General features: G+C 39.1%; 1 protein-coding gene and 1 long non-coding RNA gene across 3 annotated transcripts; one reads left to right on the top strand and one right to left on the bottom strand.

The window, feature by feature from the left end:
• Positions 1-1,438: 1,438 nt before the first annotated feature.
• LOC120103526 (uncharacterized) lies at positions 1,439-7,308 on the bottom strand. The gene is made up of 2 exons (XR_015622393.1): positions 7,229-7,308; positions 1,439-2,031 (listed from the first exon to the last, which is right to left on the bottom strand). It is a non-coding gene; the product is annotated as an uncharacterized LOC120103526 (long non-coding RNA).
• Positions 7,309-7,597: 289 nt separating this feature from the next.
• Positions 7,598-11,796, top strand: Dnajb9 (DnaJ heat shock protein family (Hsp40) member B9). Of its 2 annotated transcripts, none has more exon segments than NM_012699.3 (3): positions 7,598-7,753; positions 9,305-9,531; positions 10,263-11,796. In NM_012699.3, coding segments are annotated over 2 exon segments (669 nt in total). In that variant the 5' UTR covers positions 7,598-7,753; positions 9,305-9,314; the 3' UTR covers positions 10,715-11,796.
• The last annotated feature ends 7,117 nt before the right edge of the window (positions 11,797-18,913 follow it).

Genomic DNA, 18,913 nt, shown 5'->3' with positions numbered 1-18,913 from the left:
CTTGCTCAAGGTCTTAAGAAGTAACACATTCAGTTGTTCAGTTGTTCTCAGGAAAAAAATCAGCCCATCTTCAACCTATGCCATAACAGTCTTTAGTTTTACATTCATTTCTCTTAAGTTCAATATAGAGTGTTGTGGTGACAGTGTCTTGGAGACTCTGGCACTGCCCTCTGGCCTGGCACCTGTTTCTCAAGGACCACTGCATCTCCACCTTCAAGAACTGGCCCATCCTGAAGGGCTGCTTCTGCACTCCAGAGAGGATGGCAGAAAAGTGTTTTTTGTTTGTTTGCTTTTTTTTTTCTGTTTCAAGTTTAAACTGCTGAGAATCAGATGCTGACCCCACAGAGGTGAATAAAGAACAGTCATTCCTCACTATCCAGCAACATTTGAATAACTCTCAGTGAATTTGTGAAACTGGACAAAGATGAAGCCAAGAACAAAAATGCAAAGGAGACCAACAATGAGCAGAAAGAATTTGAAGAAATATCCACCATAATCTTGAGCAGCTGACTGCCTTGCAAGTGAGTCCTTGCTGGGGTGACCTGGACCTGAATGATGTATCACATCCAAACCTTGTGTCTCTTTCACCTGGGAGGTGAGGGTAGCGTGAATTAGGATCAGCAGGAGAATGGAACAAAATCATATACCAAACAAAAACCAATATGGACCAAAACAGTATTTTTACTTAATTTATCACCATCAATTCTCTCTAAAGTCTTAAATAGTTAAAATTTCTTCTTATAAGATACTAAAGTATACTTAGGAGGGAATGAATACTAAGTTATACTATTTTTGATGTAAACTTGATAGAAATGTACTTCAAAAAACATACCTATTAAGAAATAAATACAAACTATGATTTATTTGTAAGATATATTTAAAATTAGTGTCAATGAGCTTTTTGGTTTATAAATATAGGTTCATAAACACAGTGTGTTAAGACACTTAAATGGCTATATTATAATGGTGAATCACATATATAAAGTACTGAAATATGTATTTTCTTTCAACTTTAAAGCATCTCTCTTAACAGCTGAGGTCAACTGAAATAAAATGCAAATAGTGGTATTTTCCTTTATATTATAGGTACATAACTACAGTCGAATGGTTACACAACACACAAACTATATTGAGGATAATCTAATAGTTAGTATTAAATTCTAGCCATCATTTACTATTAGTACATATCAACGTGCAGAAACTCTGTTCTAAGCAAATTATCTTCAAAGAAACAGAATACTAATGATATAGTAAATGCTCTTAATTCACAGATTAGGGACCGTGGCTCTCCTTTTCCTCCAGTTCTGAGAGTAGACCACAAAGGCCTTGTACAAACTAGGCAAGTGCTTTATCACAGAACTATATCCCCAGCGTTCTGAGGGTTCAGATACTGGCTTGTTCAAGTCATATGAAAGTAAAATTTCCAGCACTGATGTAGTTGGGCAGTTTTTACATTTTTTTATTATTTAATAAATAAATCTTACCATTTTAACTCTAATAGGAAAATTATCAAGTAATAAAACTGTTTCTTCAGTCAAGCAGCTCTTCTAGTTTCCCCCTTTTTAACAAGCATTCTATGAACACTATGTTGTGTTGTAACATTAGAGCAATTTAATAGCTTCAAAGAACTTTATTTATAGGACAAAGTTCACTTCACATGATTAAGCTGGAAAAGCTTACGCAAAGACCACACCTTAAAAACATCTTTATATCATGCTGACGTCATACATTCTGAAATAGTTCTGCTATCTTGACATTTTCTTCAGATAGCCAGCTCTCCTGTTGTAGTTGGTTTATAATTCATCTTCCTAGATGCTGCTCTTATAGCTCAAAGAGCCTCTCAGGAGACAGCTGTGTCAGACTCCTGTCAGCAAGCACTTCTTGGCATCAGCAATAGTGTCTGGGTTTGGTGTCTGCGTATGGGATGGATCCCCAGATGAGGCAGTCTCTGGATGGGAATCAGAAAGTCCCAGATGCTGGGAAAGAAAGGGCCTCCCAGGACCCCATGGTGATGACATCAACTGAAATACCCTACAGAGGGGAGGGAGAACCTGTTGAGACTATAACTAGAGTTTAGGCATAGCTCCCCACAGTTAAGGGATGGGGTCACCTACCCATCTCCAAAATTCTAACCCAAAATTGCTGCTGTTTAAAGGAAATACAAGGATACAAATGATTCTTAAGACTTAGCTTTTAGGCATACTTCTTTCTCATCTCTCAATTTTCTCTTCTGAGACTTATTTTTATTTTTTCAGCAATATCTTCTCCCTAGAAAATATTTTAAAATCTGAAAAATATATAGACTCTTATCAGTTGGAACCATGAAGCTATAACTTTAAGTAGTATACTGGCCAAACAAATGTATTTAAGCAAGAAACTTCTACTTAGTATATTTTTAATTAATTTTTAAGAGCAGTACACTCTTCAATATATGACAAACATTTTAGGTTTTTAAATGACTGGTATGAAAGCATAACCTATTAGTTAATTTTAATACAATGTATGTATCCAAGTGCTATTTTTTGTTGTTGTTTTAAATGGCTTCATAACAATTTAAATTTTAAATATATTGTCATACTTTTAGTACTGGTACAAATTAGTGTTGTTTTTCTCTCATGCATTTCTCATTAGTAATCTTTTTTGCTTTCTCTACTCAATCACCTTGAAAATCATCCCAGTAATGGGCCACCCTACTCAACTTTACTCCCTCTCCACTCCTTCAATACTTGACAGTGTTCAGGCAAAGAAAAATATTGTTGGGATTACAGTTTGCTTTTAAAAAAATGGATACCCTATCTGATGGCAAGAGAGTCAGGAGTAAAATGGTCACTACACAGGAATTGGTACTTACTGGGAACCTGAGAATCTCACTTCATATTCTTTAACCACTTTTCAATTCTTTCTTTGTAATGTAGAGGAAAAGTGAAATTTTAAAAAAGAAAGAGAACTTTGATGTATTTTTTTAAAGTTTTGCCAAATGATTAGCTTGCATATAATATCTAAGTAATCTATTACTGAGTACTGCAAAAGCAAGAATCTCTGTAACGATCACCAGCAAGCTGAACAAGCTAGGAAGAACAAGCTAGTAAGCAGCACCCCCCATTAGCTCCTGCCCTGCTTAAGTTCGCGTCCTGATGTCCTCTAATTATGAACAGGGATGTTCACCATGCTCTTTAAGAAATCTAGATTTTTCCTGAATAATTTCTCACATTGACTTAATTTTTTTTTTGATATTTTGTTTCACTATTGTCTTAGGGTTTTTACTGCTGTGAACAGACACCTTGATCAATGCAAGTCATAAAGGACAACACTTAACTGGGGGCTGTCTTACAGGTTCAGAGTTTTAGGCCATTATCATCAAGGTGGGAGCATGGTAGCATCTAGGCAGGCATGGTGCAAGAAGAGCTGAGAGTTCTACATCTTCACCTGAAGGCTGCTAGTGACTAACTTCCAGGCAGCTAGAGTGAGAGTCTTAAGCCCATGCCCACAGTGACACACCTACTCCAACAAGGCCATGCTTTCTAATAGTGCCACTTCCTGGGCCAAGCATATACAAACTATCGTATTCCACTCCCTGGCCCCCATAGTCTTGTTTAAACATATGAGTCTATGGGGACCATACCTAAATATACCATGTGTAAAATACATTTAGTTCGACTACCAGTCTCCATAGTCTATACCAGCCTAAAAAATGTTAAAAGTCCAAAGTTCAAGGTCTCTTCTGAGATTCATCACAATCACTTAACTGTAACCCCTAAAGCAAGACAGGAAACCAGCTGGACAAAGTCCAAACTCTGCATCTCCATGTGTGATGTCAAAGTGGTCTTCAGAACTCCAGCTCCTTTTTCATCTTTGTTGACAGCAACAAACTTCTTTCACCTTAGCTGGTTCCACTCTGTTAGCAGCTTTTCTCAGTAGACAGACCATGGCTCTGGCATCTTGAACATCTTGGGGGTTCCAAGGCAACTTCAAACTTACAGCTTCTTGTTTCAATGTCTGAGAACCACACCTGATCTTCTGGGCTCCCCCAAAGAGCATATCTTCTCCAGTTTTGCCCCCTGTAGCACTCTAAGCTCAAGTTGATCCACTCTATAGCACTGCTGTTCTTGGTGTCATCCCATTGTATTGGTGTCTCCAATACACTGGGGTCTTCTGCTGCAACTAGGCTTCACCAATAGCCTCTCATAGGCTTTCCTCATGCTGCCAAGTCTTAGCTTTTTGCATGACCAACCCCTTCAGTCCTGGGCCATCAACTGCAACTGAGGCTGCACCTTCACCAATGACTTTCCATGGCCTCTCACAGTGCCAAGCCTCAGCTGTTCTTCAGGATGCCTTCATATCTTCAAAACCAGTACCACCTGGGTGAATCTTATACATTACCCAGTACAGCTGCAGAACGAGGTACAATTTTGGCTATCTCTAGTACAGTTTCTTTGTGCTCTCAGAAAACACTTCCCAGAAAATTTCACCTCAGTAATGCTGGTCTCTTCTTTATCACCACTAGTTTCTTAGTTCCAGCTAACAAGCATCAATTGTGCAAGTAATCCCTTCTATTCTTGACTCTAAAGCCAGAGCCACTTAGTCAAAGCTGACTAGTTCTGCTGCTTGTAGGACCTGGAACATGGTCACAGTATCACTAGCTTCCTCTTTTGCAACTCCTTCACTGCCCAAGCTTGGCTGTAGATTGCACTGTAGATTGACCTTGAACTCAGAGAGCTGCATGCCAGTCTCCTGGGATTAAAGGTGGTCATCACTACACCTGATTTTGATTAAAGCTTTTCTTCACCTAGAACTTGCTCTGTCCTAGGCTGGCCTTGAACTCAGAGATCTATTGCACTTTATCTCCTGGGATTAACGGTGTGTGCCACCATGCCTGGATCTAAATTTAGCAAGGTAGGATCTTGCTCCAAAGTCTCACTTTCTTAATTCAGTGATATCCTTGAATACATGATTCTGCTCCATTTCACTTACTGGTGCCCCTTTAATGCTCTAACCATATACTTTATATTTTTCCTTTCTAAACTACGTGATTGTTCAAAATGTTCTTCATGAGACTTAACCAGAGAACAGAGTCTATGTTGGGCATCTCTTAAGACTTCCTTTGTCAATGCAATTAATATAAATATCTTTATCTTAGCTTTAGACAGACTCTTCGGACAAAGGCAAAAAGCAGCCATAGTCTTCACCAAAATACAACAAAAACAGTCTTTATACCACATACTGAAATTCTCTTCTGAAACCTCTTTGGGCCAGGGCTGCATAAGTCAAATCACTCTCAGTAGCAAAGACTTCCATATTCCTACTAGGATAACCCATTAAGCCCCATTTAAAGTAGTCTACTGCTTTCCAAATCCAAAGTTCCAGAATCCACATTCTTCCAAACAAAAGCATGGTCAGGCCTATCACAGCAATACCCATGTCCCTGGTACCAACTTATATCTTAGGTTTTTACTGCTGTAAAACCATGACCACTGCTAGTATGATAAAGGATAACATTTGAAGCTGGCTTACAAGTTCAGAGGTTCAGTCTATTATCATCAAGACGGGAGCATGGCAGTGTCCAGGAGGGCCTGGTGCAAGAAGAGCTGAGAGTTCTACACCTTCATCTTAAGGCTGCTAGGGTGAGGGTCTTAAGCCCATGCCCACAGTGACACACCCACTCCAACAAGGCCATACCTCCTAATAGAGCCACTTCCTAGGCCACAAATATACAAACCATTACAACTATCTTCTGTAATTTCTTTGAATTTTTAAGATAACTGCACTATTAACTTTCCTTTTTCTTTTTGCTTACATGATCTCTCCTATGATGTCCAATGTGGCCTTGAGCTCCCAATTGTCTTGCTTCAGCATCCAGAGTGTTGAGATTATCAATGTGCACCACCATGCCTTGTCCACGGTATGAGCTGAACACTCAATGCATACAAATGAAGTAATAGAGTTTTACTAATTGACCATAGGAAAAAATTGATTCTGAAACTATGCCCTCCATACTGACCAAAGAAACCTGGATGATCTTTTACTTCAACTCTCAGAGCTAGAGCCCTCAGTATTAGGACACTGGGCTTTCAAGTAACCACAAGTTAAAATTTTCTTTTTCCTCCCAGATATGACTGCATTTTGTGGAAGGGATTCAAGGAAACCATTCATGGAAATACCATGCAGTGGGAATTACTTGTGTTTATAATGTTTCATCATTATTGACTGAGCCATTATTGAATAACAGCATTGGGACTAAAGTAAACTGTATTCGCAGAATAAAGTTTGAAGTAGCAGAAAAGTCAGCTTAGCTCCAGGATTTTTTTTTTTTTTTACAAGAGGAAAGGAAATGGATGTTTTAAATACATTGATTTTCACATAACAATATACTCCCTCTTAAGTACTTATCTGTTTACCAGTACAGAAGAGAAATCAGAGGTGCTGAAAGCTTAAGCAAAAGGTCTTTCAGTTACAATGCAAGGGAACCAGGATTTGAACTCGGCAAACCTGGCTTTGCAATCTGACAAACTTGCCTTGGCTTCTGAATAAAACTAAGTACTTACATATTTTTTTTCTGAAATATTTTGTGCTGTCATTCAGATAATATCTATCATGCTCTCTTTTGTAACTGAAGACATAAAGGGACAAGTTATAACTCCAGTCTGGCAGTTTTCAAGGTTGCTTATATTTTTTTGGCCTCAGTTTTCGTAGGAGAAACAGGGTTGTGGGCGTTGAGAGTTGGCTCAGTGGTTAAGAGAATTTCCAGCTCTTCCTAGAGGTTCTGAATTCAATTCCCAGCAACCAGATGGTGGCTCACAACCATCTATAAGGGGATCTGGCAGGGTGGTGTACATGGAGATAGTGCACTCACATAAAACAAATTAATAAATATAAGAGAGAGAGAGAGAGAGAGAGAGAGAGAGAGAGAGAGAGAGAGAGAGAGAGAGAGAAAGAGGGTTTTATTCTACCTGTGTGATCAACCTCATAGGAACCTCACCTTCCCACATAGCGGCTCAGATGTACTTTAAACATACCTACTGTTGAAATGAGGTCAGCTGAGGCACGGAAAGGGCTGCAAAAGCCCGAGCACCCTGCAAACTTTGCTGTGTTAAACCAACACAGAACGGTCTCGCCTACAAAGCAGTGTAAGAAACAGTGGGCTCACGCCTTCTGGGGAATTGAGGACTAACAGATGACGGATAAACCGTTTAAGTGTGAGACTGAGTTTTCAGGTCACCTGGCCACTTACGAATAATAGCTCATCTTCCGGTCACGACCGCGAGAGCGATGGCCACGCAGTAGCGAAGTTTTCCGCCCGCGAGGGGCGCCAGAGAGCACTGTTCTCTAGGCGGGGCCGCAGGGCCAGGCTCACCATTTACAGCGCCTGCGCAGCGATGCGCCCCAGGGAAGGATGAGGAAATCGTCGACTCACTTCCGTTTCCTCACATTTAGCACCGCCCCCTGGAGGGTGGCAACGGAAGTGACGTAGGGATCAAACGGCAACAACAGTTTTCCACGTGCGCGTAGGGCGCCAAAGTCAGGTGGGCCGACGGGAGCCAATGGGGAAGCGTTTCGTGTAGGTCTTCTCTAGAGGCGGTTGTGCCAGCAACAGGCTCCCGCCAGTAGTGAGCGGGCCGAACAGGACGAAGGTTGCTCGGCTGTTAGAGGCGAGGTCGGAGCGTGTGCGGCGAGGGTGAGGGAGCCGGAGCCGGAGCCGGAGCCGGAGCCGGAGCCGGGCCGCCGCGGTTTGGAGAAGCTGCGTCGGGGCGCACGGGTAAGGACCTGGGAGGGCGGCGCTTGAGTCGCGTCCCGCTTTGTGTGCCGGCTTGGCCTTGGTGTCCTACGGTTGCTCAGTTGCTTTGGGCAGCGAAGCGCGGTACCCCGAGATGGTTGCGTCACAGCCGGTGCTTAGGGTGGGGTTGGGGTCAGCTTCCCCGGGGCCGGGCCGGCGGAGCTCGCCGGTGGGGTCGGAGCAGGCAGTTGCCGCACTGAGTGGAGTGGGCCGGGATGCCGGACCGACCCAATGGCAGGGTCGGGGAGGACGTTCCCATTGTTTAAACCGAGTGAGTTTGATGGAGTGGCTAGGCCACTAAAACATCTCCAGTGTTAGCTTGAAGTGGGCAGAATCTCGTTTATTCTTCACCTAGCCGCCTTGCTGTCAGTTGTCGACTAGCCCTTTTTACTAGCGAACAATCGCAGTCTCTGCCGTCCACCGGACATGCTCTGGTTACATTAAGTTAAAAAAATATTGTGTACTTATTTTTAGTCAGGGGTAGATTTGGCTGCCCTGGAACTCACTATGTAGGTCTTGAACTCAAAGCGATCCGCCTGCCCCTGCCTTCTGAGTGCTACGATTAAAGGCGTGGGGATTAAAGGCATGGGGCACTACGCCAGGCTTCTGCTTGAGTTCTTTAGACCCAGAGGTTGTACCTAGTACGCGTGACTATGACTAATTCTCAGGAAAAAAGTAATCTACCTGCTAATTATGCTTAGAATAGGCCACAGGAGAGGTTGGCTGGCAGTTTCCCCAAACCATAGTGCCTTTTTCATCAGCCTTGTTATGTCATCATAGGTCATTAAGGACTTCTGTAGTACAGCATTCAAAAAAGCAAGTAGATACATTTCATCTTGAGTCATTATGTTATCAGTAATTCTTAGGTAAAACTTTGTGTTTTAAAGAGAAACTCTAAGAAATCTGGGAAACCTAACTTCTCCAAAGTACAAACTCTTTTCTTCCTCTTGTAGCCCAGCTTTCATAGCAGTATTAAATTTTATTAATCGTGAGCCTTGAGCAGAAGTTACTTAACGATATTTCTAAAGTATTTGGGAACTTAGATTTATGAAAACAGACTAATTTAACCCCTTTAAGAGCAAATAGATTTCACAAGTTTAAGAAAAAAAATTTCCTTCCCCACCTTTGCCTTTCTGGTGAAGTTCTAGCCAAGCATAGAAAAGACAGATTTTTTTTTTTCAATGATTGGTTCATATTCTAAAACTAAATGTGGTAGTGAAGACAGCACTGAGAAAGGAAGATGCTGTCTTAAATAATCTGAACAGGCAAACAAAAGTTCATCACCAACATAAATTGTAGAAATTCTAAGCCATCCAAAGAAAGTATCAATTTTATCTTTTCAGAAGATAAGCAAAGTCTTGCTAAGAGACTCTTAATATCAGACAGCACAAGAACATGACTATATGGTACTATGTGTATAACAACTTGATGCTGTCTTTTACACCAAAGGTTTATTGAGTTTGATTGTTTTTTTAAGATAACTTCCTTGGATTTAAAAAACAAAACAAAACAAAACATTGTTTTCTTTCTTAGGTTATTAGAAATGGCAACTCCACAGTCAGTTTTCGTCTTTGCCATCTGCATTCTAATGATAACAGAATTAATCCTGGCCTCAAAAAACTACTATGATATCTTAGGTGTGCCAAAGTCAGCCTCAGAGAGACAAATCAAAAAGGCCTTTCACAAATTAGCCATGAAGTACCACCCTGATAAAAATAAAAGCCCTGATGCTGAAGCAAAATTCAGAGAGATTGCAGAAGGTAAGTAAATGATTTCTTCCTGATATCTCACGGGTATTTATAGTAAGGGGAATGGTAACTGATAATTTTGTGGGAGAGATGTTATGGAGATGGGAGAGGTGGTATATAGGATTTTGTAGTTTGTTAGAAAAATACCTGGTTCCTGAATAAGTAAATTAATTGTGGTAGGTCATTTTATTGTTTTACAGTTCTAAAAATGTTGGCAGTGTACCATTTATCTTTTTTTGTTATTTATGAAACCACTCTGTATAAAAAGGAGTGTTAGAAAACCAAAATTATCAATTGACTTAAGAAACTTAATTTATTAAGTATTGACTTAATATAAAAAAGTAGCTTAAGTTTCTTCATTTCATTTACATTTAAAGCCAGTGGTATTTAAAAATATGTAAAGAACATTCTGTCATAATACTAGTTCTAAAACAAACCATACATCATGGACATTAAGTAGTTAATGGTGAATGGGCTTATGTAGAGAGTTGGAATTAAACATTTACTTCAACATGGTAAGAAAGTAAAACGGATTTTTCTATTAGTTGAATACATTTGATGATTTATTTTTTAATATGACAGTTAATACCTGCCTTGTTTTACAACTTTTATTTTAGCTTTATTTTTATTTGTAATAGTTTGTGATATGAAACACATAAGTTGAAGTCATGTATTTGAAGTTTGTATAATACAGTTTGGAATATCTTATCTTCAGTTCCTAAAAGGCTTTTTATCTGTTTCAGCATATGAAACACTCTCGGATGCCAATAGACGGAAAGAGTATGATATAATTGGACACAGTGCTTTTACTAATGGCAAAGGACAAAGAAGCAATGGAAGTCCTTTTGAGCAGTCATTTAACTTCAATTTTGATGACTTATTTAAAGACTTTAATTTGTTTGGTCAGAACCAGAACACTCGGTCTAAGAAGCATTTTGAAAATCACTTCCAGACACGCCAGGATGGTTCCAGTAGACAAAGGCATCACTTCCAGGAGTTTTCTTTTGGAGGTGGATTGTTTGATGATATGTTTGAAGACATGGAGAAGATGTTTTCTTTTAGTGGCTTTGATAGCACCAATCGACGCACAGTACAGACTGAAAATAGATTTCATGGATCCAGCAAGCACTGCAGGACCGTCACTCAGCGGAGAGGGAATATGGTTACTACGTACACCGACTGTTCAGGACAGTAGTTGGATCTTTTCCTGTGTCCACTAAGCCCACCTAGTTTACTCTTCCTCACTATGTCTGATGAAAAAAGTTTTCTGTGAACTAGTTTGGCATGATTTCACTTATGTTAAGCAGTTTGTTATTAGGTATTTCATATATTGAAATTTTTTTTTTTTTTTTTAACAAAACACATTCAGCTAGTAAACAATTCTAATTTTCCTGATTAGGAAAAGTTCTTTTGAAAGATCATTTGAAAGATAGATTTTCCTCTTTACCTGTCCTTTGGCTCATTAATTTGCCCCTCCCTCCCCCAACAAAAAAAGAAAATCCCAAACAACTCAGTTAGCCCAACATACTTAATGATTAAATAATGATTAAATTTTAAGTTATCATAGATTTGCATTGTATGAACTTGAATAATATTTGCAGTGAAACCTCTGGGAACTTAAAACTACACAGCCTATGGTCCCTGTAACTCGGGCTACTAAATGTATATGAAGCTGTAATTGAGTCATTTAGTGAAGACCACCATTGTTTTTGGCTCTTTGCCACTGAAAGCTTTAGAAAGTGATGGTTTGATGTCTATCACAGAAAGATTCCTCTTCTACAGGAGAATTGGTGTGATGGGGATGATTGTATTGCACGTAGTTAAGCTGAAGAAAGTTTAAAATTTATAAACTATTGCCAAGAAATTGTGTTTTAGTAATGGGCTAATGATTTTGTATGATCAAAATCATAGCTTTGTAAACTTCTTTTTGAATATTTTTGTTTGTTGACTTTCTAGGTCTTCGTATGAATTTGTTTTTTGTTTTTGGTGTGTGTGTGTGTAGTTACTCTGTTGCACTTATCTTTATCTAGAGATTGACTAATACCTCATTCTTTTTGTAAAAGCAGCCAGTAATTTCTGTGCAACCTTACTATGTGCAATATTTTTAAATTTTAAGAAACGTGTGCTTCTTTTGTTGTTAGAGTTATTTCTTTAGTTCTGCACTTTTCCATGTTATACTCCATATGAGTATTAATCCTATGGATGCATATGAAAACTAGTAATGTCTCATACAATATTGTGTGTGAGTGAGAGAAACTATAAATATTTACAACCTGATCTCCAGTGTTGTTCTTTTTTTTTATATATATTTTTGGGATGTACAGTATGTATAAAATGAAACATTCTGATCATAGGCCAAACATACTCTTGAAGTTTTACCTAACCTGAAATTTCCCCAAATGATCTTATTTCCATTTGGTAGCTTCTGTTGTGTTACTGTCTCATATTTCAGTACCTTGGAGGTTTTATTATCTATAATTTTTGTGTATTTGCCTTTTTGAGAGCAAGTGTTGTACCACAAGTCCTTTTGTGATTAGGACTGGTTAAGAAAAAGCAGACTTCATAAACCTTTGTCACCATTGAGAATGACTCCTCCCCTCCACATACATGACACATGAAGTACTTGGAATGATTCTAAGATATGCAAGGCATACATTCTACCACTAAGCTACATTACTAGCCCTGTCCATCTTTTTTTTTTTTTTTTTTGTTCAGCCAGGTTGTCGCTTGAGTCTTTATCATACCACCTAGACTTGCTGGCTAGTCAGGCTTCCAGGGTCTACCTTGTCCCCACTTGTTAACGAGTTACAGGTACTGAGTACCCATGAGTACTGTGGGTCTGAATTCAGGTCCCCATGCTTGCACTTTACCTGCTCTGCAGTTTCTCCAGCCTCACTTTAGGATTTTTTAAGAAAAATAGATATATTCATGATCTTATTTCTTAGATGTTATATCTGTTACTTGATAGTAATAGCCATATCTTGAAGTTGGGCCAAAAATCATATTTATATAAATCCTTTAAGACTAATTGATAAAAAATATCTCATTTTCAAATATTTGCAAAGGATGAATTATTTTCATATTGTTAGCATATCTCCTCTAAGGCCTGATGAGGATAATTTTTATTCATTGCGAGTTCTGAATATTTTGATCCTCTTGAGAATTGAAGGTTCCTCCTTAGGTGTGGTAGTACATGACTAATCACAACTCTCCAGAAGCTGAGCTAGTAGTATCCCAAATTTAAGGCCAGCCTGGGTTATACATCAAAATCTTGCCGTAAGCACCAAAATGGTTTGTGCGTTCCTAAGATAACTTTAGTTTCTTGAAAAATTTTTGTTGAGCAGTTAAAACAACTTAATAGGAGACTGAGATCATTGTCAAGCAAAATAAAGAGATTGATAAATTACTATTCAATATGTCTCAGCATTTTGTATACAGGATTATGTAGGATTTTAAAATTACATTTATTTGTGTAGAAGTGTGTCCATACCATGGCATGTGTGGAAGTCCAAGGACAACTTGTAGTTTTGTCCTTTCACTGTGGGAGTACTAAAATTACCAGGAATTGAACTCATACAGCTTGGCAGCAAAGGACCTAGTATAGCTATCCTTATATTAGAGTTCAAACCCACACTGACTAAAAATATTAAAAAGGACACATCATATTTATAAAAGTTCAAGAAGGTACAACAAAATTAGGTGCACCTAATTTTGGAAACAAAAAGGAGATAGTTTTTGTTTCCTACCAGATCACAATGTAATTAAAGTATAAATTAGCAATGTTAATTTCATAAAGTACTTAAATACTACTCTGAGTCTTCTAAACTAAAAGGAATTAGCTATGTTGTGACTCCCAAGCATAAAATTACTTTGCTGCTACTTCATAACTAATTTAGTTTACTGATAGGAATAATAAATGTGGATTGCTGTCTATATGCAAGTAAGGGCAGGCACAAGATAAAGCTAGAACCTGTGATTGGGCAGTGAAAAAAGAAGGCAGGCTGAGAGTTTTAGAGATGGGACAGATAGGGACAGAGAGGACAGAAGATGGAGGAAGAAGAGGATGAATCCAATCCATGTGGCTTTAAATAGCCACAGATAGCTATGAATATCATAGAAGAGCATAAAATAATAAAGGACAATTTGTCCAGTCTAGGTAGGCAGCTTGTATCAATATCAATTGGCTCTGGGTTCATTGTATGGGCGTTTTGTGGGTTGAGAATTTACTGATATAAATCTGACTGATACAAGCCTCTAGGGTTTTGATTTGACAGTTACAGGGATTTGTGACAGCTAGCTGCAGGTAGGGGATGGCTGGGAAGATAGAGTGGTTCTGAGGCAGGCTAACTGAAACAGGGAAGACTGCAGCTTGCAGCTCCCAGTGGGGAGGGGAACCCATGAAAACCATGTTACTAGAGTGTAGCTGGCGATATCGTTGATTGTTTTTAATTATTACACACAACAAATAAACATCTGATGTGCAGGATATCTGGTATTCAACTCTCTGTGAAAGGGTCAGGCAACCTAAGGGTTTCAACCTACAGGTTGAGAACCACTGGTACTGATCAACTAGACTTAACAGATACAGAATATTTCATTCAATAGATAGGAATACTCATCTTTTTCAGCTGCAATAGAACTTTCTCCTGATTATACCACAGGACACAAGTCTCAGCAAACAAAGTAGAAATTAACAATGTCCATTTTTAGAAGGACTGTGTTAGGAACTCTTGCTCTTTACTCTTTATTAAATAACAAGCACCTTTTTCTTCAGGTCATGGAAAAAGCCACTGGAAAGTAAGATTATCCCTAGGGGCTCCCAGTGACGATGATGCAGTTACTGTAGAGTTGTGAAGATGAGAAATGGCAGGAAGTGTATAGAATAGCCAACCATTCCTGTGGGTTCCTGCTGCCTGAGCCTACTCAGCTTACACCAAACTGGCTTCTGCCACAAAGGAGATCTAAGCCAATGGGACTCCCGAGGAAAATGCTTTTTCTCATCTATCACAGTTTGATACACTTTCATAGCACATTCAAAGAGTGTCAGGTACAGTTAACTCCAAGAGAGAGAATTCAGGAAGATTATTAAAATATTTTCAGATTTCTGGCAAAATTCTGCATCATTGGTTTTGTCATATACCAATTCTTAACCTCCTTAGGAAGGGATTCCTTTTATGAGATGACATGAAACAACGGAGCAGTGTGAATACATATGAAGTTTTTAATCAACCATAACCACTTAAATAGATAACAGGCAAGCACATGATTTTCACTGTGCTGGTATCTTCTGTCCTAAAAGTTCATATCTTCCTTTCAAACTTTAGTTTGAAATTGGAAAGATTATTACTCTTGAGATAGGGAAAACTTATTGAAGAAGGCATTTTAAAAAGTTCAGTCTGAACATAACTGATTGTCAGATAAGATTGTGAGTAGACATGTTTTTGGCATTTAGCAGAGGGTTAAGCCAGTGGTCATGCATCATAGAATTGTAAAAAACGCGGTAAGTTAGTCTTGTAAAATATTAGTGATGATCTGGTAGATGCTGACTTGAAAGTGAACACTTCCTCTTTTGCATGTATTTTTTCCATTTATGCAGATGGCAAAATTGACATCAATTTCCCTCTAGTTTGGTTGTACTCGATTGGACTATGTTTAAAACTGAGAGGCCTTAAAGGAAGTGGTCCAAGCATCTATAATGAAACACTTCCTACACATAATTATTTTTAACTTTTTTAAGTTTTGAGATTATAATTACAACATTTCTCCCTTCTCTTTGATTCTCTCTGGATTCCCCCATATTCCCTTTCTTGCTCTTATTCAAATTAATGGTCTCTTTTTTCATACATTATTATTGTATATACACCCCCCACCCCCACAATCATTAAAACATAACCTGCTCAGGACACAGAAATTTTAACAAACATTTTTTGTAAAAATTAAATTATTCCATCAGAGTAGTGTCCCTTACTCTTGTGATTATCACCAATGTTAATAAGCATTCTTTTAAAATAACTGAGTAACAAAAAAATCCAAATAAGTTTTCAATATTCAAATCTTATTACATTTACATTGTTTCTCTATACTCGAGTACTGAGACTCAGAGGTTTCTGTCCCTCCAAAATCCCTGTCGAGATCCTCACCCTCAAGATGATGGCACTTAGATGTGTGAGCTTTGAATAAGACATAGGAGTCTTCTTGGTGCCTTTATAAAAAATGCCAGTGTGGGATAGAGGGAAGGGGAGAAGGAGAGAGAGAGAGAGAAAGAAAGTAGGGACAGGGAGAACACTCAGTGGACCATTCTCATGTGAGATTACAGTAATATGGTTTGTATATGAAATGTTTTCCCAAAAGGCTTATGGTTTAAGAAGGCATGGTCCTCTGCTAGTGGTGCCCTTGAAATTCGATTAGCTTATGGGGACCGTGACTTAATTGATGGATTATTTGCTTGATGGATTTAAATCCTTGATAGGTACATGACATGGCATTATTGAGAGTAGGCTGGAGTAGGTACATGGCCTGGAAAGATGGCACCTTGTCCCCAACTGTTGGCAATCAGGCACATCCATGGACAGCTAGAAGTGACTGCACAACAGGTATCTTAACAGCCAGCTCTCAAGGGATCTAGCTCCAGAGGTGACAGTGTTGATCCTTTGCACATGTGTCATGGCCCTGTTGCATGCCCCTTTATGCATGTACCACACATCTGATAAAAGCCTCATTCTCCCTGCACCTCTCTCTTTTCTCTCCTCCCTCTCCCAGAGCCTGTCTCTGTTTCCCCTCCCAATAAACCTAGGTGAGCTCTGCTGCATGCTGTGATTTCTTTGGGACTTAGTTCTAACACCAGCCCCCTTTACTGCTCTGTCTGCTTTGTAGTGAGCAGCTCAGCTCTACTAAGAACTTTTTACCATGGTGTTTTATCTCACAACAATCCCAAAACCAACAGAGCCAAACAACCATAGACCAAAGACCTTTTGGACTCAGTCAAGATCCATTCTAATCTAAAGGAAATGTTCCCTCTCTTATGCTGTCATCATCTTAGGTACATGGCTACAGTGACAACTCTAACACAAGAAGACCTTGCCCCTGAACCAGGAAGAGTGCCTCATGGGGGCAGCAAGTCTTCCCACATCTCCTTAGACGTCTCAGTTACCAGGACTGTAAGAAACACAACTTTTTATAGGCCTCCCAAGCTGAGAAATTCTGTTATATCAGTCTGAACAGACTTAAGATAGTGGGCTTCTTAGAGCTTCTAGGATGTTCATCTATTCTGGGACTCTCTTGGAGACACACAAGAGATGTCTATTCTTTTATTGTTTGTCAATTTGATTACATCTAGAATTAACGAAAAATTCATGCAACTGGACACACCTGTTGAGGATTTTTAGTTAGTTTTATCATTTGAGATAGGAAGACTCACCTTAAATCCGGATCACTTGAGTTCAGAAACCCACTTTAAATATGGATTATTTGAGGTCTGGTTGCCCACCCTGAAACTGGGCTATACCTTCTCACAGCCGCTTATATAAAGGACCTGGAAGAAGGGAGCTTTTGGTTTTTGCCTGTTTGCCGTCATTCTCATTGGCAAGTTCATAGATTCTGGTGCTGAGACATCCTTTCACTGGTTTTAGAGCCAGGGATTAAGTCAGGTTTCCAAAGTACACTGAGGACAAGCTGAGACATCTAGCCACGTGGACTCAACAACTATTGAATTTTTGGCTTTTCCATTGGGAGACAGCCATTGTTGGACTAGCTGGATCACAGTTTGTAAAGTGTTCTAATAAATCCTCATCGATATCGATATTATTGTGCCCTGGTTGCGAAAACCCCAGAGACCACCAGGAACCACAACTCCGATACAATCATATAAGAGTCTTTATTCAAGCTGTGAATCTTCCTGATACAACAGGGTACGAGAGTGGCCAGAGATCTAGGGGAATGGAATTTAATAAAACAAACAAACAAACAAAAACAAAAAACCTGCAATCGGGGATTTCCAACTCTTTGCATTACATGAGAGGGTAAAGAAATGTTGGCCATTAAGGTGTTTGGTTTACAGAACCTGGTTAAACCACAAGGAGGGAGAATGCATCAAAAAGGAGAGTTCTGACCTGGGAACAACTTACATTTTCTTAGCCCATTCTGTTATCAGCTAACTGCAGCTGCTGTGTCTATTTTGCAACTGCCAGGGACATTTTGTGACTTTTCTCAAACCTCAAGGGTGGAGTCCATGCCTCTCTAAGGGCAAGTTGACTTCGAATGGAGCCTTAAAAACAAAATGGAGTTTATTCTGCTACCTCAGTCCCTTCAATATATGTATATTTATATATTCTATCAATATGAATTTATTCATTTCTATCAGTTTTGTTTCTCTAGGGCAGTGGTTCTAAACCTGTGGGTTAGGACCCCTTTGGGAGTCAAATTACACTTTCACAGGCATTACATATCAGATAATCTTGTGAATCAGATATTTACATTAAAATTTGTAACAGTAGCAAATTATGGTTATGAAGTAGCAGTGAAAATTTTATGGTTGTAGGTCACCATAACAGGAGGAGCTGTATTAAAGGGGTATTAGGAAGGTTGAGAATCACTACTCTAGAGTGCTGGGGGACCAGCCCCGCTGTTCTTCTTTCTTGATTGGGTCTTTCTGAGGCAGTGGAGGGGGAAGAACTCCTAAGACTGGGGTGGGGTGTGGGTGTGGGTGTAAAACTTGGTCTTACCAGATATTTCTGGTTGCTGTATAGTAATAAAATGTTTACCTATCTTATGTCTAAGTCACTTTGCTTCAGTAGCTGACCTGCCTCCTCTGAGTTCCTCTGAGGTGAGAAACTGTTTAGCACCATCATAAAACTGCAGGGGATTAAGTGAAAGGATTTGTTGCTAGTGAGTCAGTCAGAAGCCTAAGCTGGTGAACTCTTTGTGAACCAGAGGGAAGGAAAGATTTTTTTGTACTGGTAAATATGCACAGACACATATACGTTCAAACATTCATACACCCACACTCTAGCTGGGCCAAACTGTCAGTCACAATCAATTCCACAAGTATTCATGCATGCTTACATACATACACATATTCCCTACACACAAACATATGGACAGACATACACATTTGCATAGATAGATGGATGGATGGATGGATGGATGGATGGATAGATGGAGCAAAGCACTCCAAGATAAACTATTCAACCAAACGACTTTATTTCTCTTCTCTGGTCCTTTATACCTTCTTAGACAAAAATTCTTTAGTAAATTACCTCAGAGACAAAATGTTACAAGGAATGGGAGTTACAGAAGGATGTTGACATTAAGTCAAAAGCAATGTTTCATTATAATATTCTTATTAAAAGTTCAAGGCAGCAGTTTTTGCATGGCCTTGCCTTATCATAATGTACAT

The sequence above is a fragment of the Rattus norvegicus genome, chromosome 6, assembly GCF_021556685.1.
Source record: "Rattus norvegicus strain SHRSP/BbbUtx chromosome 6, alternate assembly SHRSP_T2T, whole genome shotgun sequence".
Lineage (NCBI taxonomy): Eukaryota > Metazoa > Chordata > Mammalia > Rodentia > Muridae > Rattus > Rattus norvegicus.
This window is presented reverse-complemented; position numbering and strand designations above follow the sequence as displayed.